Below are 23,617 nucleotides of genomic sequence, written 5' to 3' on the forward strand. Positions count from 1 at the left end.
CTATCCTCATTACTATTTCCATGGGCCGTTTGCATATTTTGCCCTCCTTTCCAACCTGAAGGCACACATAGATTCCCAAATGACTGCTGAATCAAAATTATCTTATTTAAAATTCATCCACTGGAAGTTATGAGTGCATAATAAACCTCACGCATCAACAGTGTTGTTCAAAATGAGAGATTCTCTTAACAAATTAACTAGAACAGCTGTTGTCAGCCATTCTCCCCCAAAAAAGAGGGAAAGGGAAAATATGGAAAAAAGCGAGCTTTAAAAAATGACCTGAAACAACAAATCCAACATTTGACAGGCAAATATTATATGGTGCATGAAGAAGGCAAAGGAGTAGTTACAAATATATAGTGGCCTCAGTGAAAAAACCTGAACACTTCACAGTTTAGATAAACTTATATTAAAATGGGAAATCACCAACCAAAATATAGAGAATCTACAGATTTTGAAGAGTGAAATATCTGTATTTTACTTATAAGAAAAGTATGCTTCTAGTGTAAAAAAAAATGGCAAGGAGGAGAAAAGACCCCCAAAACCAAAGCCACAGTAAGAATGCTAAATGTGAGTTTGCACTAAAAACTCAAGACTTTTTCATACGTCAGCTACTCAAAAGTCTTAATTTTCTGCATTTTCTGTGGCATTGAATTCATGTCACTCTTTCTGATGATATGAAATGAGCATAATATTTTTGTAACAAGAACCTGTTTATTAATTGGAACTGATTCTGTCAGCTATCATATAAAAAGGGGAGAAAAATAATCAATCTATCAACATTTTACTTAAGGATACTTTACAAAAACAGAGGGCTAAACACCACTTTAATCCAAACTGGCAAGCTATCTGTGGTTGGATTTTAAGAACTTAGGACATGACCAACTACAGCAGGGTCTTTGGCAATAGAAGCCTCCAGGCAGCTGGAGAGATGAAGTGTTACCTGTACTGCAATGATCATGAAGGGGCAACAAAATCCCCCTCACTTCTCCTGGTTGCACTGAAGAGATATTTGTTTCCACTAAACCCAAGTCCATCGGCCTTGATGGTCTCTTGAATTTTAGACCTGCCCCATAGAAATCCCTTTGCACTGTAAAAGAGGTAGCTCACAATTTCTGAAACTCTTCATTGGTGACACAAAGTTTACAAGTTTTTTTAATGAAATTTCCTGGGTCCTTCCAGAACAAAAACAAAATGAAAAAAAACCTCAACATATCCAGAACAATTTGTTAGAATGAAGCAATAAATCGAAATATTTAATAGCATCTATGAGAACCTAGATTTCAACATGCTGTAATTAAATCTTTAAGTAAATCTTTTTATTTTCAATCGAACAGGAACTGTGGCACAAATACATCTCAGCTGTCAAAAATATTTTAAAACTGTCCTTGAATTATCTCCTTATTTTTTCCATAAAGATGTTTTCTGTAGTGTAGTAAAATGAACAAGGTCTTAAAATGTTCTGTAAGTATGCCCCAAAACTACATTTCAGTATATAGAGGGCGAGGCAGGCCCCAGGCTTAAGGCAGGTATCTGAAGTATCAGCCTCACTTGAAATTAAAATATTCATCTACAACTACAGGAAAGACTTTTTGTATAAGTCATCATTTTAGATTTTCCCACAGAGACTACAAAAGAATGGAAGACAGTCTTATTATGATAACCAAAAGGAGGACAACCACCCAGAATCCAAACCAACAGCCAGAATTAATTGCTGTGAATTTAACTGTGTTAGGGAGAAACTGCAAATCCATTTCTCATTCATAAGAAAGCATCCAAAATTGCCATTCTAATTTCAACAGTTTTCACATTTCGGTTAATATAAGCATAATTTTTATCCTCAGATTCATTTTATTCAAATTTAAATTCAAGTTCTGTCATGTGTTTTGCTGATGTAGTCATCAGCTTATAAGAAAATTTTAGACTATTAAGTCCATTACTCATTATAGATGCACTAGTAGAGTAACAGAAAAGTTAATCATGGACCAACAGGTATGGCCCGGTCTGATGTCATTCTGCAAGTCAACATGTAATTTATTTCAATAGCAAAATAGTATATACCTCTAAAAGGCTGTAGAACAGTTCAGCATCACTAGCTCCTTGTATGTGGCACACACAACTAATTAGCTGTAAGGAGAAGGCACCACACAGTGCTGAGAAGCTGTGAGGTGCCAGTGGTCGAGCAGGAAGCAAGAGGAGGCTATACCTAATTTCACTTTACTCCTCGCCTTCACCTTTCTTTGTGTCTGATTCAACTAGCCAGAAAAAAAGCACAAGGGGTCCTACTTTGTGGTGAGTGTGGGCCAGGAGAACTCTAAAGTCCCTGAAGACTCCTGTTTGTTACTTCTGTCAGAAGAACTAAGAATCATCTCTTAAAAGTCTCTAGAAATTCACATCCATTTCACTTCAGGGTTTAGAAAGCTAAAAAAATAATGCTGAAAACTTTAACCAAAATCTTCATCCACAGTATGGTTCAGCTACTCCGCATCTGTGACACCAGATCTTAAAGATGATGTGGTATGCCAGCGCAAACGCTGAAAGAATTTATTACCATCTGTAAAATGCCAACCTTACCGGTGAAATTTTGACAGTAAATTAATTTCATCTCTTAATATGTTACTGGCATACATACAGCTTCCTTTTATATAGAAGAGTAATTGTATGTTTCAGAAATCGGAAAATCCAATTGCTGCTCATGTCTCACTTTGGCACTGTATCTGGATGAACCACTTTACCTGCAAGAGCTGTCTTCTGCAAATGCATAATTTATGAGCACTTCATGGCAATTTCATGAAGGTATACTTAGATGTACATATTCCATTTTACTGAGCTACGAAAAACATGTAAAATTAAAAGAAAAAAAATCAGAGGACATGGGTCATACTTCAAATTATCCAGATTAAAAATGAAGAAACTTCTGTCGAATTGTCAAAATGTTTCTGCATAGCTAACCTGAATATATTTTTTGAAGTTCTTTCTACTTCACCACGAAGCTGGGGAATTCGCGTGCTGATTTCACACAGGAAAGTGCCACCTTTTCATTTCATGGATTTTGTGGGGTTTAGTGATTTCTTTTTCTCTTTTACTGATTTGCCATAAAAAATCTACAGTTTCCGCTTTGCTTCTACTGAAGTTTACATTAAATGTATGCCCACCTGAATTCAAGTTCACTTCACAGAGCCTGCAGGTAAGGTCTGTTCACCATTAGTGACTTGGCACAATTTCAAAAATTTCAAGCTAATGCTGCAACAACCCCAGTTGAAAGGAAAAAAGCTTCAGCTCAGAGCATTCATTTTTTGACCTCAAAGTTAATTTGACTTTCTAGATCTCTCTGTTCCCGGAGTACTGGAGGAAAGAAGAACATATGTCCTGAAATGATGAGAATTTGAGTTTCCAGAAAGATTAGAATAAGCATGGAAGTTCAGAAAACAGATTCACTGGTTACTATACTAAATTTATAATGAAGGAATACTGACCCTGGCTGCTGAACAGCCATAAGAGTAAAAACTAAACAAAAGTGACAATTGTGTTTGGCAATGTTTGCAAGAATTAGCATTTCCCTAAATACATTAAAAAAGACTTTACAAGCCATACAGTGGTCTAAAATCCAATTAAAATGCAAGTTTTATAACAGGAACATCTTAAGTCAAAAATACTATTAGAAAAAAGACAATTTCACTCTTTCACCATCTTTACACCAGTGATGTCTGGTATTTTCCCATACACTCTAAGCAGACATTACAAGGATTGTAACTGTATCTTTGTTGCAAAATCTTCCTGTATACAGAGCCGACTAATTCAAAGTGATGCTTTAAGAAACTCCAGCTACTCCATTTCTTTTGAGAAGACAAATTTACATCTTTCAAGTAGAGGGTTTAAGATATAAAAGCAAGCGTAATGCATTCCAGACTTCACAGCGCAGTTTCAGAGTTTATTTCACATCAGGTTAACTCAGAGCTACCACAAGTAAAGAGCCCTCCCGTTTCCCTGTTCTCAAGCACTCGCTCCTGCCCCAGACCACTCTTCTTCTGCCTGCCTGCCAGCACAGTCTCTTTTATGTGCCACGACAGTTTTTACAATGAATTCAGGTCATAATTATTTTTTTGCTGTTAGTTTTAGCTAACTAGCTCAGTTCTCTGCTCCCTGTCCCACTCATAGAGCAGTGGCACAAACAGCTGTGTTCCCAGCAGAAGAGAAGGCAGCAGCTCAGTTGTGGCAGGAGGGCAGGAGCTCTTCTTTGCACAATAGTGCTGTTTTATTCCGGCTGAAATGATCAGCTGCTGTCACCATAACTTCAAAACCAAATAACTAATTTTCTTCCTCCAGACACCACCAAGATCCATTGCAAAAGACAAACTACCAGTGACAACTAAAGGACAGCTATTATCTTAAAAAGGACTGAAGAATTCTTCTTCTACAATGATCCCGCAAATTTCAAGTGATCACTGGGAGAACACTGAAAAATTAAATGACTCAGACAAGTCCTTTCGCAAATAGAACTATTAAGCTGCTCTTCAACTGTCTTTAAGGGTTCTGTTCTTGTAGGAACAAAAAAAGAACCTCACTATTTTTCGGTTTCAAATTACACATGAAAATAAGCAAAGAACACTAAGATATATTCCAGCTATAAATAAAGCAGAAGTGGCAGTGTTTCTGAAAAGAGTAAGATCATTTCAGAAGCAATATAAACATGCAAGTTATTTTCAGAGATGACTCCATGACAAGATTTCAACAGTTTTGCTGTTGAAATGAATTTCTCCTTAGCAATGACACATCACACAAAGAGAGGTAACAGCTCCAACATATGGAAGCTAGTGATGACACTAATCAGATAAAGTGATACAGCCTTGAACAAAGCATAGGTCCTCAAGATAGGGCGACTGATGCAAATATTACACCTCTCAAGTCAGGACAGGGCTCCACTGATTGTACCAAACTTCACTTTTAAACAGTGGCAACCAGTTCGAAGGACACAGCAGCAAACAGACTTTCTTCTCTATCATGTCTACATTCTCTGAAAATGAACAATTAACATGTAGTCCAAACTGTAAGAAATTCTACCTCTGATTATTTTCTCACAATACTTTCATATTTGTAATATTCATCATGATTTTTAATTACTAATTTGGCCTGTTTTAGTCACATATACCACATAAAATTATTCTTCTGAGAAGCATATCTGAAATCATTAGTTATTTCTGAATCAACTATTTCTAACATTTCCAAATTTTTGTCATGAGCGGGCCACAATGCTTACAAAGGGCAACACCTAACTCTTCTTAAAATAGATCTTGGGACATAATGTATAAAAAGCCATACTAGTTCAGACCAAACATCTGTTTAGCCAGCATCCCATCTCCAGTAGAGGCCAGAAGCAGATGCTAAGGGAACAAAAGAAATAGGACAAACAGTTAACGATCCCCCTGAACATTTTTCCAGCCTTTATTTCCACCTCAGGGGATATAATGAAGCAGACGCAGGCTATTTAGCAGTCTTCAATTCATATGTATTCTTAGTCCTGCCCAATCCTTCAAATTGCTGCAAGTCCAACATTCTTTGGTAGGACCTTCCCCATATCTACTGCCTGTTGCATGAACCAACACATCTTTCTTACGTTTTGAAACCAACTGCTTGCTTTTTGATGACCCCAATATTTTATGTTGGAAGAGACCACAAGCAGTCCAACCCCAGTCATCCTTTTCACACTGGTTTTGCAAACCTCAATTGTGCAACATCCTTCTTCCAGGCTGAAGAGTCCCAATCAGATCAGCCATTCCTCATAGAGAAATGAGTGCATACCTTCATTTCTCTGATCAGTCTTGTTGCCCTCTAGCTTTCCAAGATGCAGAAACTAGAATGACACACAGTAATTCAGGGTATAGGCACACCACAGATTCATAATATGGGAGTAATACTCCGTGTTTCTCTTGTCCATGTCTGTTGTAACAAATCTTCCTGTTTGATATGCATGGCAGATGTATTAACTGAGCACTGAGCTAGCAGGCCCACCTGAAAACATATCTCCCAAGTGGAAACAGCACAGGGGGCATCAGTTCATATGTGAAGTTAGGATTGGTTTTCATCCACATGTAACACTTTCATCAGTCATTTTATTCCCCAGACACTGCTGTCTTCTGACTGAGTTTGTCTACAATTCTGCTACAATTCCATAATTAGTCCTCATCCTTAGTAGCTCAAATTGTTTTGCAGCATCAGGAAGGTGTCCATCTCTACTTCTTTCCCAAGAAATTACGAATAGATGGGATAGTAGAGGTCCGTACCTCAACACCATCATTTACTGCTGCCCTCTGTTTCTTATCTTTTTAACTGACTATTTATCCATGCAGAAACCTTCTCTATTATCTCGTCACTACTTAATTTCCTTGAAAGTCTTTGGAAAGAGATGTTGTAAAAAGCCTTTACAAAGCTTCCATAAAACATAGCAGCCAGATCAACTTATTAAAGGCCTTGCTTGCTGACCACTTCAAAAAACATGAAGAGTAAGACAACTTCTCTCCGTGAAAACTCCACTGACGCTTTGCAACTAAATCATATTCACCAGGTGCTGACATGTCCCTAACTGTAGTTCCTACTAAGCTGCACAGTACTGATGTACAACTTAAATGTCTGTACTTCGTGGGTTCCCTGGAACTTTTTTTTTTAATTTTGCCCTTGAGTTTTCTTTGGTGAGTTAATATCATCCACTCTCAGCAATTTGCTATTGCTTATTTCATCTGTTTCTTCTATAACTTCTGCAGTCACTGTGATGTCTGAGAGATTCTGCTGCAGCACACTTTTAAGAAGGGTTTTACAATGTGACTCCCTCCACTTACCTTCACAGCGACAAACAACACAACATCAGTTTATTATACCTGCCCCCCCAGCAACAGCCTGCAGCAACCTTGTTGTCGCTGAGTGCTCCTTGTCATCCCTCAGCCCCCTGAGAGCTTCTTGCTCCCGCTGCATATAAAAACCGGTATTTTGGTTTAATAGCATTTTGTGGAGCTTTGAGCAAATGAATCACACAAACACACACCCCTCTGGGCCTGTTTCTATCTGCTAAACTTTACGAACCTTCTGTTTTCTTCAGTTAGCTAAAACTTCAGCTTTTTAAAGGATAGTTTCTCATGTCCTGTGCCCTTTGTTGCTCTGCTGTTCAGCTGTGCAGTCAGTCCTCCCTTTAGCCTTACTCAAGCCTTCCTTAGCTGTTACATGCCCTGGCACTGGATATTGAACATTTATTATTCTCCACACCACTTGTAAGGATGTAATTCTTTTAGATCCCCATTTTACTTTGAAAAATTCATGAATGAGAACAACAGCTAGCTGGACTCAAAGCTCAAAATCCATTGCCATCTTATATTAAGAAACTCACAGTCTATTCAGATTATTATTATTATTATAAAATTATGAATCAGAAGCCTAGAGAAGGGAGTATTTTGATTGTTTATGCTGGTGAAGAGAATAAATAATGGTTTGACTTTATAATTTGACCTAATAGGACCAAAAAAACCCCAAACGCAAAAAGCTAAGGCTGTGACGCTAAATCTTTGAAAAGCCAGGAAATCCCAAAGTTTTGTATCAGCCTTCATGCTGTCTTCTTACATTACAATGAATCTGTATTTTAAATAGTAGAAATCTAACCAAGGTTATAATAATATATACTGCAACCTTTAACACAGACATGAAGAATTATTAGATATGCAAGCACAGAATCCTGCAAAACGTTATACAAAAAAATAATTCTCCTGGTATCCCTTTATTCTTAGAAAAGCCTGATAGAAGATTTCTTCCCCATATATTTAATAATTCTTTCAGTAACCCTTGTCTTTCCATCCATCCCTGTTAGCTACTAGGCCTGCCTTAGAAGCAAAGACAAAAACCATGGCTGAGCTCAATTCCAGGTGCAAGTAAGCATCACTATTTTTACTGATACAGTCTCTGTCACGTACCAACTAAACTTTCATTCAAAGAAAGATTGTAAGTTCTGACATAAAAATAACTGTTTTAAAAAGTTGGCGTTGTAGAAAAACAACATATATACTTGCATAAATGCAATATGTAATTAAAGGACTAATATCAAAGATGCAACGTTATTCCTAAAGATTGCGTGCAAATCTGCTTATGTGTTTAAAAGCGCACACACACACACTAACCCACATCCTCTATGTGTTCACAAATACCTTCAGTCTTAAACAAACTGGACAGTCACAGAATTACAAACTACAAAAAACGCACTAAAGGAAACTCCTGTTGGAACATACAGAATGCGCCATCTGGAATATGAAAGAAGCAAATAGCAGAATGTTGGCACCACTTGATATAAAACAAGGAAGCCCTCAATAACCCATCAATATGTTTGAAAATACACTATACCAGTCTGCACGGTGCAGAGAACAGAACTGTTTGTGTCAGAATCAGATTACGCACTTACATACTCGTGAATTAGGGGTAGTAAACTGTAAAATTCCTACAGACTTTGTGACGTGCTTGACCCAAATTATGCATGTGCAATAACGAACATTTTTTCATCGTTTCAGGTAAACTTGGAAAAAGAGTAAAGATTAGGCATGAGCCAATCAATTTTTTTCTGAAATTTTAATATGTTTTCCTTTGAATTGTTCTTTGAACCACTTTTTAAAGTCATGAGTATATAAAGCAATATACAGACAGCTGTATTTAACAGGTATTCTTGGTATAAAAGAAAAAGGAAGTACAGGTAAAGACTTGGGGTTTTTGCATATAGGAGAATATTTAAGACTAAAATAGTGGTATGAACAAGTCATGTGGTTATTGCTAATAAAACATTCAGCCGATAAATACTCCTATCTATCCCACCAGGATAACCAGGTTACAGTTACTGTCAGTTTGCTTCTGTAAACGTACTGAACCATTGCAGCATCTCTTCTACATTTATAGACTACATTCTACTTTTTTTTCTGTAACTCAACTAAAGCTTTCCTTTCCTCCGTGTAATTTAAATAAAAATAAAGTACCTGTTATTCCCAATTTTAGACTAGGAAATTATTTCATTAAGACAGAATCATTTTCAATTCTATTCCTATCTCATAACATATACCATAAGTAGAGTTTATAAAATTTCAGTAAGGTCCTGTTAAATGCATTCCTGTGTCAAGAGATTTCTGCAAGAGATACTCCTGCTAGTAAAGAACATAAATTGCATGCAGAAATTCAGTCAAAACATAATCAGTTAACAGTTGTCTTTGAAAAATTAATCTGAAAGACATTATTAATGTTGCAGTAAAATCAACAAGATCACACATTTTGCTTTTTCTAAGCATTAGCTTAACATGCTGGAAGATTATTGTTTTCTGTGGGAATTGTATCACCATCTCATTTTCTCCATCATTACTACCACGATGCCACAGCAAACCAGCTAGATGCTTAAGCAGCTGAGATTTTGTTTGTTTGTTTGTTTGCATGGTAGCTCATTTCAGATCTCTTTAATGTTAACAAATAAAAGTTGAAAAAAACATCAGGAACCTATTTCAGCCATCAAGGCACCATAGGTTTTCTTCATATCAAATCTCTCCTTGAATTTCTGGAAAATTTCAATTAAGGGTATGATTAGTGTTTCCTCTTTAGAAACTCCTAATGTTTTACATAAATTTTATATAACCAATGAAAATCTGATCAAATTTGAAGTGTATGTGGCAAATGAAGAAAATGAAGCAAATAATGATAACCCTTCTCAGATTGAAAACAAACAGTACTCATCTTCCTGGCATTACAGAACAAACTTCCACTAACACGTGTTTCAAAGCATCAATCAAAATACCAATCTGGGTCTAAGACCATCTCACAACGTAATTAGGCCCCACCAAAACTGAAAGCTGCAGTAACTTTAAGCCACAGCCATACCCGTGTGCATGCACTCATGTGAAAGTATCGCACACACTAAATTGCACTGAGGCCGTGACAACATGCAACTTAGTAATGTGCAATATCTCCACCAGAGCAAGCAGAATGGGAGCTTCAGGGAAGAAGGGTATGGTGCATTCAGGAAGAGAACGACATGCTGCTCAGGGAAAGGAAAATGGTTCAGGCAAAGGTGTGCATGCTACTACTTTGGAGACCTGTGAATCAGAGAATTACTGCTTCGTTCATTCAGAAAAAAAAAATCCAGACAAGAACACCATGTCCCTATTTCAGGGGTACAGGACATAATTTTCCTACTTATGCAGTGAGGTAGGTGACTTATGAACGAGATTTTACAGAATCTTTCTGAACAAAGCAAGTCTCATGCTGATACGTGCAGATCATTTCCCACTGACCCTCAAAATACTACATTATTAACATAATTATAACTACAATGAAAAAAATTCACTAACTAGTATTAAGAACTAATATTATCTAAATTCAGTAAACTGGTCCAAGTGGTTCTCATTTCCAAAGCAAGTAATCTCTCTAATCCTCTCTAAGAGTGCCACCAAAAGAATTCCTGAAACTCAACCTACTCTTGGCATAACTTTTCTGCTACAGTAACCAGTGCCCTCCCTATTGCTGTTTCTCCACCAGTTCCTGGTGAAGAAAAAAAAAAAGGACAGAATGGCAGGAGGGACGAAAGGCAAATGGAGCATTTACCAAGAAGAATAGTAATGAATTGTGGCCACACCAAGAAAGTTAAAATTGGAGTGAGAAAGATCTGAGATTGATTGCAAACCAAGGAAAAAGAAAAACAGATAAACCAACTGGGCAGGGAAGAACAAAACTATTACAGAACAGAAGCTATTTTGCTACTGAGACATTAGCAGTATTCGGGATTATTATCATTTTCCTAAATTTTTATTTCCCATCTTATTTGCAGGCAACGGCACACAAAATTCCAGCACATAATTTGGCATTCTGAATTCTGAATGAGTTGCTTTACTGGAAGTAGCACCAGTACTTCATACATCTGACAGAAAACCCTGAGGTCACACATGTCTTTTGAAGTGATTTTCCTCCATTAACAAAACCCCAAACAAGAAAACAACCACAACAAAACAAAAACCAGGAAATAAGCCTCCTCTCTTAATTGGCACTTTGGAAAATTCATCTCGAGTCCTCTGTCCACTCCTGGTCTCAACACTCCAAGAAAGATTCATTATAGAAGCAGCCAAAAGGTTGTGAGATGGTGAGGGGAACACCAGGGAAGGTGGAGGAACCTACCTCTGATCTACAGCGAGAAGTCTTCGGGTGGACCTCATGGTTGACTAGATCTGAATGAAGGGCAGTAGGCCCACGAAAAATCAGCAGTAGGTAACAGGAAAAGAGTGTTACAACAAAGCTACTCAGAAACAACACAGGTGCCGAAAGGGGCTGTGAAGTAGGCATCCTTGAGGGCATCCAAACATGATTAAACAAAGTCCTGAGCAGCAGGATCTAATAGGAGCTGCTCTGAGTTGCAACTTGGAATGGAAACCTCTAAGAACATCTCTCAAACTCTGTTCTTCTGAGATTCTTTCAGCATGAGCTGTCCTGCCTTCCCTGGATGGGAAGAGACACACACGACCTTGCTGAAGGTGGCCTGTCCCACCACCACTCAGGCCCTTCCTTCAGACCATCAGCAGCATCAGCCCCACCACTGACCCAAGGCACACCAGCACTACCAGCTGCCCCTGGCTGACGTTTGTCCTGCGGAGCACAAGGCAGGGTCCTCCCACCATGTGGCCCCCTTCTCCTGTCCTCACCTCACCCAGCTGGACGCTGTGGGAGGCTGCGTCACGGGCCTTGCCCCCGTCAGAGTCAATGGCAGTCACTGCTCTCCCCTTGTCCCACTGGGACAGTCTCCTCCTCAAAGCAAGGCTCGTGTTGGCCCCAGCACAACGTCCTTGGTGAAGCTGTGCTGCCTGTTCCCTGATGTCACCTTGTCCTTCATGTGCCTCTGAGCCATCTTCTGGCAGACGGCTGAGAAGGGCAAGAACTTCTTCCACAAAACCTGCCGAAAGCCTCTAGTTCATGACCTGCCTTTGAGTTTTCCAACAAACCGAGAGCGCTATTGCTTGGAACAGGGAAGCAGGAGACTGTGAAAGCAGTGAGAAGCTTTGTGCTGCTCACTAGCCGACAGAGCAAGGGCACATCTCAGACTGAACCCCCTCCCACCTCCAGGCCCCAAGGACGTCCCTCGGGGGCCTCCCACAGGCTCCTCGCCTCGAGCTGGTGCAGCAGCCCAAGGACGCCAGGCCCTCTGCTCCCCTCTCCCCCAGGGCTCTGTGCACCAGAGATGGCCCCTCTCCACGCCCCAGGGGCTGGGCCAGGGGACACCCGGGGAAGAAGAGTCCGCACAACACTTGGCAATCAGCAATTCCTTTATGGAGTGCTGGCAGACCTTGTGCAGGATGGCTGGGCCTCTGTTTCCACCGGTGGGATGTCTGGATGCTTTGCCCCCTCTCAGCCACCATCAAGCTCAGGGGGCTGTGCCGCTTGCAGGACACCAGCTCGGTGCGGGGTCACTGAGCAGCCCCGACCCTCCTGGAACGTTCTTGCCACCATCTGGTTGAGGGGAACCCAGGGACAGGATAAGGAGGGGCTGGAGCCCAGGGCTCACGAGAGGAGGTGGATGGTGCTCCCTGTGCCCAAGGGGCAGCCTTTCTCTTGGGCAAGCAACATGGCAGGGGAGAGTGAGCCCCAGGAAAGGGGCCCTCAGAGATGGCACCAAACAGCATCACAAGGGCACCTGGCTGGCTCACTACCTGTGGCTCAGCTGCCGCATCTTCATGGCTGGACAATAAACAACAACAAAAGAATAAAAATGTTTTCATCCTCTCTTATTTGGCACTTTGGTGACTGCGTCTGCACTCCTGTGACACCTCCTGGTCTCTGTCTTTGACTAGGAAAGTAAAGTTTAGTATCTGAGGTATTGTGACAGAAACAGTCAGATTCAATACTTGACAGAAAATAGGCTGAAAGTCATTCTTACCTCAATACAGCTCAGAAATCAATACATGTGAACAGAGAACTGTCAGTTTCTTTGCAAACTCATCATCAGGGCAGTTAGAAAATTATTCATAAAAATCTATAGCTAATTATAGCCAGTACAATAAAAATCACAACACAGTTCTAACAAGAGAAACTGCAACAGGAAATGGTCTTGGTCTGATTAGGTGCTTGCTGGATAACAGCTTCCACCTGCGTGATTTCTTGAGCTACAGAAACCTTTTGCCAATTGCCCTCCTCAAATTTACCCATTGCTCTTCTACTCACAAATAAATGGCAAAGGCCATGAAGCAAGAGACTTTCTCGATCATACCTAAGTTCCCTAATTCTTTTCACAAACATATTTTAAGTAAAAGAGCAACGGAAGTGACTGACAACATGGAAAAAGTATTTTCATGTCATTTAGTCCATGAGCAACAGAGATGCAACTGCATCGCTTTCCAGGAGGATCCTCGCCCTCTGGACAGGAATATTTAGATGCACTCTTCGCTTTGTGAACATGCTATGTCCTGCTGAAGAGTGATGGGAGCTGGAACACAGCTGGTGACTTTCAAGATTTACAACCTGATCTTTCTCTACTTTCCTCAACTTAAATACGTATTTTAAGGCTGAATTCATGTTATGTAATGCCATCACAGTCTAACGATTAAAGTGACTACAGAAGTTTTATTATTTGACAATTCATAACACAAATGGAACCTCTTCCATGCTACGATCAAACATTAACATTCATTTTACATGCCTTGTATAGATGAAGTGGAGCAAGCCGTTTTTAGATTCCTATCCCTCTAGCAACAACTTGTCTTCAAAAACAAAGGATAGCTGCTACTTTGTGACAAAGAAATGGCTTGTAGTGGCAGCTGTTTTTCATATGGTAACAAATTGGGCACGCATAAACTCACGGGAACTTGTTACTATATTTTTCATATTTACATACTGAAGACCACAGTAAGTACTGAGTGGAATGCAAGCTAATCTAGAAGCATTATGATAAATTCTTAGGTACAACTAAGCAAGAAAGAGGAACTCAGAAAATCTCAGAAGTGTTCAAAAAAATTCAAATAAGGCACCAAGCACAGGCTACTCCAAACAAGCAAATATGCATCACTGATCCAAGCTATCTCAGTGAACAGACATATTGAGCTCCCCTGCATATGATGAGCAGCCTTCACAGACCACATTCTTCAGACAGTGGCTTTTCTCATCATACTTGCAGCTACTGATGCACACTGGCTCTCTCTCACCTGTTTTCCTATGGCTTCTCTAACATTATTTGCTTTCCACCACTCTAAACTCTGACAAATACCTTCAGTCATCTGTTTCACAGACCTATAAAGTCAAATCCTCCTTGCAGAGTATCCGTGTCCAGAGATGCCATATCTTATTTTTTGACACTGTTCCGCTCTACCAAGGGCTAAACAGAGCAATTCACTAGACAAGTTTCAGTTTCTAAATCTGCTTGCATTCTTCAGATGAGACAGAACTAAGACAGTAAACATGTGATCAATGAAAACTCAATAGCAATCACTCTAGAGAAGGGCTATTAACTTTTTGGCAGAACTCCAAATTTGTTGCTTTCTACCTGGATTGTCCCTTCATATCAAACAACTACAGTAGTTAACATTGTTGTTCAAGATCTTGTGCAGCATGATATAACCTTCTGATCATTAAAATGAACCCAGAAGCCACTTAATTCCAGCAACAGGTACCAACACTCACTTGTAAAGTACACCTAGTAACAACGGCAAACATTTGGCAATGAGTTTGGAAACCAGATTTAATATCACCAGTTTAAAGTCTATTAATATTTTGTATGTATGCGCAAGACAACACAAAAAGCACTGGTGTAAGACACAGTGGCTGTATAGCATTAAGTATGGAGTCTGTTGACTTTGCCCAGTCCATCAACTTTTCCAAAAAAGTGAGCTATGACTTAAATACCATATTTTAAATCCATTTCTTATGTTACCAACATATATTTCAAGCTGCTTCCAGGTAAAAGCTGACAGTTTCATTCATCTGTAATGAATGAAATACATTACTGAACCACCCCAAAAATTGCTTTATTGTGAAATCTCAGTGAACCATACATAAAACCACAAAAAAATCCTCTTTCAATTATCGTAGTAGTTTAGAGGTGAAACATAAGAATGGTAACTAAGCATGAAACACTGTGGATGCACTCTGGAGGTGCAGTACAGTAGTGTTTTAAGTGGGATAAGGAGAGCGCTCTCCTGTTCCCTTTGGTGTAATTTGGTTCATGGAGATCATGAACTAAATTTCTCTCAGATGAAACTGAACTGGAAAATGCACTCTAGAAGCACATCGAATATACGTCAGCTGCAAATGGGTACTTAGTCCCCACCTTTAGATGAAAACCAGTTCAAACTAAGTAACTCTGAAATGTGTACAGCACAGATATCAGGTCCTCCATTTCAGCTGTTTTGCCACACAAATCTGCTCCTACTGAGCTGCAGCAGCTGTTAGTGCCAACACAGCTGCAAGCACAGCGCTTCCTGATGGGTTGGGGATGTGACGGGTGTATCAGTTTTATAAAACAGCAGTATTCACTACAGCACAAACCTCTGAAATTTCTTTTAGGCAAGTCCAGTCAAATTGCTCTTTTAACAATCATCAATGCTAGGTTCTCGAAAATCTCTGATATTTGCTCCTCATCTTTGAAACACACGCTGTTGCAATTGCTAAATATTTGTAGCTGAACATCAAATTTAAAAAAATAATTTTCCAGAAAGGGCACGAAATCAACAACATACCTTATTGCTTCCTCTACAGATTGGCCAACTATATTTGAGGAGGGGCCTGGCTGAGACAAAGGTGTCAGGCTTATCACCCACTTTACTGGCTTATAGTACTCATCACTGGAACTCAATAGGTAGAAGAGCGTTGTCAGAAAAATCACCTGCAAAACAAATTAGAGTTTTAATTTTAAAGGCAATACATACTTCCCAGAACTATAGTATACACCTCTGCTTCAGATATTGAACCTCATTGGAAAGGCACAAAATAAAACACTATTCCACAAGCTCTGGCAGGGGGATTGGACTAGATGATCTTTCGAGGTCCCTTCCAATCCTCAACATTCTGTGAAGTTCAGATTTAGAGAAACACAGAGCTGAAAGAATAATTTTCTCCCCTGCTCCACAAAGGACCTCACAGTTATAGCTGAACATTATAAAACTTTTCCCCCTGTTTAACCTCTTCCCAAAGTCACACCTAGATCAAACAACTAGAACAGTTACCTAGATCAACATTCTAGTTGGTTTTTGTTTGTTTGTTTTTTGGGGTTTTTTCAACATGTTTAGCAGATCAAAGAATTGCTGAATAGTAACACCTATTTAAAAAAAAAAAAAAAGAAAGCCAAATAACTGACTTTTCTCAAGAGTAATTATGCAGCTGGATATCAGATATGAACAGAATAAAAACGCACAAACAGAAAATTTATAATATTTATTACGCTGGCAATCCTGACTGAATATTCCTACTGTGAGTTTGAAGATGAGTCTCAGCAGAAGTGATGACAGTTCCAGTGTTTCAGTTTAAAGACCGAAAAAATACAATCAGATCGTATTAGCTTCCTGTACACCGCAGTCTACTATGTTGTCCTTATTTTCCCATTAGTGGGTTCAGAAACTTCTTGGGCTAAGCATACATCACAGAAACGTGTCCAGCTTGAAACAGAATACCTCAAACAAGGAAAATCCACTCTATATGCTCCAATGGTAAACCACAGTTTATATTTGTTTCATCTGTAAGCATTAGATCTTTTTTCTTTCTCCGCAAGCTTAAAAAGAATTCTTTCACTTTCCTTATTTCCACTCTACTCATATGCTAGAATAAACTACATCGTAATCTTTTGATAAGCCAAACAGCCTGGCATACGTAAATCTCTTACTTTCAAGGATTTTTATCCAGTCTGCAGACACCTCATGTCCTTTTCCTGTGTTCTGTCTGAAGATGCTCAGAAAAAAAAAATGCAGACAGCACAGCAGGCATTGTTCCATAACCAGTCTCAAGAATGCCATCCATTTGTCTCCGTTCCTATTTCTTTTCTACTCAGTGAAACGGTACTACTACTTTCAGCCTTTAACTTGGAAGTCACAATCAGCTGTTCACCTACTGTGACCCCTTTCCAAAATGTCATGTATATTAATAGGTGTAGCCTGTGTTTCATCTTCCCAGGTGTGTAACTTCTGCCTGGGTGACAAACCAATTTATCAACTAAAACGTGTCATTACCTCAGCACATTTAAACACCATTCTGTTGACAATCACTTTGAGAGCATTAAAGAAACAACCTGAATTAGGCCTTGGCTTAAAGGGAAATTATCCAGTACCAGTGGCAATATCAGCTATGTTTTGTTACAATTTCAAAGGAGTAAATCTTAAAACCCAAATCAGATTTTAGCATCCTCTGTAATGCTGCAATATGTTCTTTTTTTCTCCATGACAGGGCCTGCCATTTCTCCTAAGTCATTGTGCTGCTTCCTGATTTCACTACAAAACTCTCTATCATGAAGCGGGCATCCGGGTGGTGTTTTCTCTTCCTTCCACTGGGATCTGGCTACAGATCCTTCTTGCAGTGCATTTTTCAACTTAGATCAAGTGGCAGCACACACAGCACGTGTACTGACTGGAAAGGCTGTTCTTCCCTGGTCTCTGTAGAAGAAACTTGCTTTCTCAGAGAGTAACAGCACACCAACCTACACATACCCACCTGACCTGTAAAAGGCAAAGTGACAGCTGGGGATGAACAGCAATGGAATAAAAAGGTGTTAAATTGAATTACAAGCTAGGAAAAGACATAAATCTAACTCATTTCCTGTTAAGAGAAGATGTATGTAACCACAGCACCATACAAAATCAACTGCATTTTAGATTATCAGCATTTTGGGAAATAAACATATTTGCTTTAGCTTAATAGGTACAGAAATGCAAAAAGAAGCAGGAGTCACAGAACAGGATAACTTACTATCAAGTGGCTTACTGACTCTTCAAGCAAGTAGAACAGCCTCAATAATACATTCAGCAGCACAAAGACATGTCCTATCCTATATCAACTGCAGTCTGAAAATTTTCAGACCTCTTTTACAGGACACCTGAGATTTCAGACATTACTTCAATTGTTTCCTAAGCAACACTTCAAGATCCTGCTGATGACTATGAGGAAGAATCCACCGAAGACAAAATAATAAGATTTTTCCATTGTTAAACAATTGATGGATTGCTATTTCTTGCTGTAGAATTTGTTTGGTAGCCCAAAACGTTAAATTCTCTAATTTGAGGGGGGCACAGACTGAATTAAAGGATAATTGACTAGTTTAATTTTTATTAAAGATGACTAAAACTAAACTGAAATGTAATTGATTGAAACGCTAACCATTTCGGGAATTATCTTGTTGGAAAATTTAAATTAGTTTATGCCACTTCATACTAGAAAAACTCTACTATAGCAACTAAGAATCCTGCAAAATGGAAAAATGAGACTACAGTTAAGGCTAGAGTAGAGTGCTTTCTTTTAAACACAATTCTACCTAGACACAATTTAAATGAGTTCCTTCTGTTTCACATTTAGGACAAAAACTTCCCTCAGTAGCCCAATAAATATATCTTTTGACAAAACACAGACATGGCATTTTCAAGAGAGTCAGCTTTTTCAACTGACGCTGCTGGAGCAACATATAAAATGTGCTCAAAATCTGCCTACCTAGCTTTAGGGTTCAGTCCATTCAAAATGTAAAAATTCCTTTCCAAAATTGCATTAAAAACCAAGGGAGGTGGGGAAAGGATATTGCGTCAGGTAGCAGTCAAAGTTTGAATAACTAAGCTAGAATGATCAAAAACTCAGAAACTATTTGCCTTCACATTCAAAATGAACTCTATACAAAAGCTCTTTCTCCTTACTGGAGAACAGTGAGAGTTTTCCCAGGAAACCGTAAACTTCCTAATTCAAGACTTTCCAAAAGAGAACAGGAAACAGTTCACACTGAAATCTCAGCTTAAAGAAAAACTAAATTGTTAAATCCACCCTTGGAAAGCAAATTACTGAAAAAAAAAAATCATCAAGCTACAGCAAAAGATGTAAGTATGCCTTGAGAGCCCACAAGAACAAGAACTATCAAGGTCACTTCTGGGCATCATTTTCTCACTTGGAGAGCATTTCTCCTTAGCTCTGAAGAAAGGAACGTGAATAGCAGGCAAATCTAACAGTGACATAATATCAAATAGGATTCAGTAACAATGCACATCACAAAAGTTAAGAAAGCTGCAGTGATTTATCCTAGAGTCATATTTGGATTTTCTCTGCTTATCACATTAAGCTGTTGCAGTAGGGAAAGAGGAAAAAACCAACAACCAAAACAAACAAACAAAACCAAACCCAAAAAACAACCAGCCAAACAAAAAACAACAAAAACACACAAGGAAAAATTAAGAACCAGTTTTATTATTTCTACATGGTCTCCACAACAGTTCAGTTAAGTTATCCTAAAAAGTAATTTAAAGATCAGCTAAATTCCCACAAGAACTACCATTTTCATGTATTTATTGCCTCAAATAATGGACTGTATTAACCTTTATTTAGTGCAGGCTATTTACTGAACATCCTAAATTTAAGTCCTTTCAGTCATAAGCTGTTAACAAACCCACACTAAACATTATTAAAACAAGTTTCATTAATTTATCTTTCTGTGTTTTAAGAAAATCTGTTTAGTTTTGTAGCAAGAGCTTTTGCAAAAGACTTTCTTAAAGATAAGAAACCATGCCTCTGAATAGACACAATGGCCTATGAAATGTACAGTGCAAACAAGACTAAGTTATAGCACTCTCCCACAGAGTTTAACAGCATTAATAACTACTCTTCAGGTAGGCATGCAAATTTTAAATGCCTTCAAAAGAAATAGTTCATACAGTTACAAGAACATCCAGACTTAAGACATTTCCTGTGCACAGGAATGGAAGCAAGTATATCCCTATACCCTGGTGTATTTAAAGTACAGCTAACAGAACAAAAGGTTTCAGTGATTTTATTGCCTTATTTCTTATAAGTTTAAGTATTTCTAATTTACCAGTTCTGCTGTTTGCATTTCAAAGGCTATAGTTCTCAAGAATCTACAGAAAGAACCCATATATTTAATAAAATGGATCTTTCCTATATATTTACGATGACCAGCAGTGCAAAATGGAAGCTCATAGTTCAAATCCAAGAAATCAAGAGTGCAGGACTGATGTGTTTTGGTGGGGAAAGCTTTATATAACAGAGTAACCTTTATGGCATCTAATCTTTCAAGTAATTCCACCACAGCAATACCCCAACTAGTTCTGCTAAACCAGCTGACTGCACAGTGACACAGCAAGCGGCAGGACCCCGCTGACCGACGAAAAGGCAGGATCAGGCATCACAGCAAGAGCATGTCATGAACTCGGTACAAGCCATTAGGCACCTAGAGCTACATTTTGTGTCTGAGCAACGAGCGCATTGAAATCATCTACAGTTACTATCCAAATACTATCCGATTTTAAGTATACTAACTTCTCAGACACTGTTTTCAATCTGTCGTCATGGGTGAAGTTGTGAACTAAGGAAGAAAAGAAATGAAATATTCCCATGCAATCTTTTCTTCAGTAACTGAAAGATAACTAGAGAACAACAAAATTAAGTGGCAGCGTTTTCTTCAGTTTAAGACAGCCATTCTGTTAAGTCTTATTGTGATCTGTTCGTTCTTATATATTGGAGAGAATCCACACAGCTGCCTTGAAATGCTATCTCAATTTTGCAACTTTGTCTACAAAGACCTCTCTCCTGAGCAAGTATCAATGAAGTTGACAAAGTAAGCTGGCAAAACACTTTGTTTTCTAACAAATGTTTTTGAATCCTGAACTAAAAACCAGTACGTGTATTTCAGTCAAGCTTCCAAGATCAGTATTTGTTAAGTTAAAGGAGGAAAAGGTCCCAGGCCAGTGTTTTAGGAGTTTTTTATTTTAAGTAACAGCTGTCATAGCAAATGGGAAGAAGTTACCTCTACTGTTATAATTACTCCACACAGATGTGGTGTTTAGAAACAAAAGAAACTATAAACATCTAACTCACATAATACACTAAAAAGTATTAATAATACATCCTTTAAAGAAAGCATCTTTAATAAAAGGGTTCAGACACTACTAGTCAGTGTGAGCAATAACATTAATAGGAATTAACTTTGTGAAGGAAGCATTCTGCAGTTAAGAGCTCACGGATTTTAAATAAAAACAATGTAACAACCCTTTCACACAGATTTGCTGAAGACACATCATTAAAAAAGGGAATATAAAGTAATCCTTGTGAAATAATAAATACTTTTGCTGACATTTCCCTGTAACAATTTTAAACCGCTTCCAAGAGCATTGGCTTGTTTAAGGATATGTTTATGAGGACATGCTGTAAGATTTCAGTTACGCAGGATTTTGCAAGTTACAGTTCAGTATCCTCAAGGCGAGAAACAAGAGTTTTCCATGAATGATAGAAAGACTGCCAGCTCCTTATGTGGAAGTTGCACGAATCTTGCCCTTTGCCTAGAATGCCCCAGATTTGAAAGCTGCACCATCCTAAAAAATTTTTGGTATTAGATAAGGTCAAAAGATGTTTTCAATGCTTTAGGTTTGACTTTTCACTGTTACAAGTGCAATCAGGTTCATTGAGCACAATGGACCATGTAAACCAATGACAACCTACTTACCACTGAAAGCACAAAATTGAGAAGAGCTGTCCCACTATGGAAGACGATTGTCACTAATGTTGTAACTGTAGTAAACAAGAGGCTCACATTACGACTCATCACTATCCACAGGGACTCCAGGATCTGGAAAAGCAGGGAGAAGCAAAGACAAAGTCAGGCACCAGATGGTATTAGCTAGGACAAAGAACTGCTTACAGAATGCTTCATCTCCATCAAGCCACACAAAGAACACATTTTATAAAAAAATCGTCTTCCCTCACTCCTAAATTACAGAAGATAATATCAAGTGAAATGTCTACTTTACCAAAGACAAGTTTCTATGTAGATGGTTACAATGTTTTAGAATTTTTCTCCCAATGCTCAAAATTATTTCATTATACAAAACTGCAAAAAATCTAAATGTGGTGACACTTTTTTATTGCGATTACCATTACCACTACCATCAGCTGAAAGCAGATCTTGCCTTGGGAGGAAAAAAAAACCTCATCTTTTCAAAAGCAGAAATGCTAAAACCACAAAAAACAAGGAGTAACATCACAAGGTAGAAATAAATCTGGTGACAGCTTCAAATCAAATAATAGAATTACTATTTTAGTTTTAAAAATATTTTATGGTAATGAGATGCATATTTTTATATTGTCTGCAGACTACACAACTTGTGATTTTGAGAAGGGATGCATCAGTTAGTCAAGCAATTATGGAAAATAAATCGAACAATGCTAGACAATCTATTAAATTTTGTACTGCTTAGGAAACTGATTGCTTATTAGTTAAAGAGTGGTTTTGAGATATGCCTTTAAACACAGAATACCCACTACTGCCAAATTAGTTTATGTATTGAAGCAGACACATCAATTTGAATACGGCAACAACTTCATGAGACATTTCGAACATAAATACATGGCACATGGAGGCATCCTAAATGCAATGCACCATCATTTTGTAACAAACATTTCATTCAGAAGAAATACAGTAAGCATTTATTAGCCAAACTGATTCAAACAAATAAAAGCAGCAAAGTTACAAATAAAAAGTTCTAAGTTCTTTCAGACTAATATCACTGGAAAAACTGTAGAAGTTCTGCCACAAAAGCCCTTCTCTAGATTCAAAGCTGTAAGTGAAGAATTCAAAACTGGCAACAGTTACTCTGTTGCTCTTGGTTTAATGAATATCTTAATCAATTAGACTCAATTGAAACAAACAAAACAAACAAAAAAACCACCAGTAGTTGGCATTTGTACAGCAGACAAGAGTGTGAGCCAAGTGATCGCCTCTGCTCTGGAACTGAGTGAAACATATAGAAGATAATTTATTAAGCATTAACTTGGGAAGTAATAAGTGCTAGGAGAAGTGACAGGGAATTACAACACATAGTAAAACCAGAAAGATCTACTTAGTGCATGCTTCTTACTATTTAATGGCAATTATTAATTTTAAGGCTCATCTTCTGAACAGATTTTATTAGTGTCTCTTGAGAATTCAAGTGAGGTTAGAAGGAAAGAGGATATTCTACTGAAAAATATTCTCTCACTGGTACCTGTCCCTTCTTCTATGGATTAAAAATTAATTTTGGGGGTGCAGCAGTGGTACAAATTTATGCAGCTGCCAGGTACTTTATTAAATGTACACTACACTCTAAGGACTGTAAACACAGAGAACAGTGATCTTCAAGGGAACAGTTTGTAGCTAAAGCAGAGTCATTTCCGTTGGTATTCAACAACAGTACTGTCATTGCTGTAAGTTGTATGCTAACTGTGTGAGGCTCCTGTCCCAGCTGTTTAAGCCTGTTACTAGAATTTGACATGTGAACAGGACCTTGGCGCCACAGGTCTCCTGTTATGATGTGGAGTTTAATCAAAGAACAGCAGCATAGGTGTTGACAATAGGGACACAAGTTGAAAACAAAGGTCACTGATACACAAGCAATTCATTGAGGAAGAAGGCATT

At 38.4% G+C, this 23,617-nt stretch overlaps 1 protein-coding gene across 3 annotated transcripts in view; it reads right to left on the minus strand.

Moving 5' to 3' along the window:
- Positions 1 to 23,617, minus strand: part of TMEM245 (transmembrane protein 245) — an 87,356-nt gene that overhangs the window by 14,464 nt on the left and 49,275 nt on the right. For all 3 annotated transcript variants that reach the window (XM_065628418.1, XM_065628417.1, XM_065628416.1), the window contains 2 exons: positions 21,671 to 21,793; positions 15,714 to 15,859 (listed from right to left, as the gene is read on the minus strand). In XM_065628418.1, coding sequence (XP_065484490.1) covers positions 15,714 to 15,859; positions 21,671 to 21,793 — 269 coding nt within the window. The remainder of the gene's footprint in view (positions 1 to 15,713; positions 15,860 to 21,670; positions 21,794 to 23,617) is intronic.

The sequence above is a fragment of the Caloenas nicobarica genome, chromosome 2, assembly GCF_036013445.1.
Source record: "Caloenas nicobarica isolate bCalNic1 chromosome 2, bCalNic1.hap1, whole genome shotgun sequence".
NCBI lineage: Eukaryota > Metazoa > Chordata > Aves > Columbiformes > Columbidae > Caloenas > Caloenas nicobarica.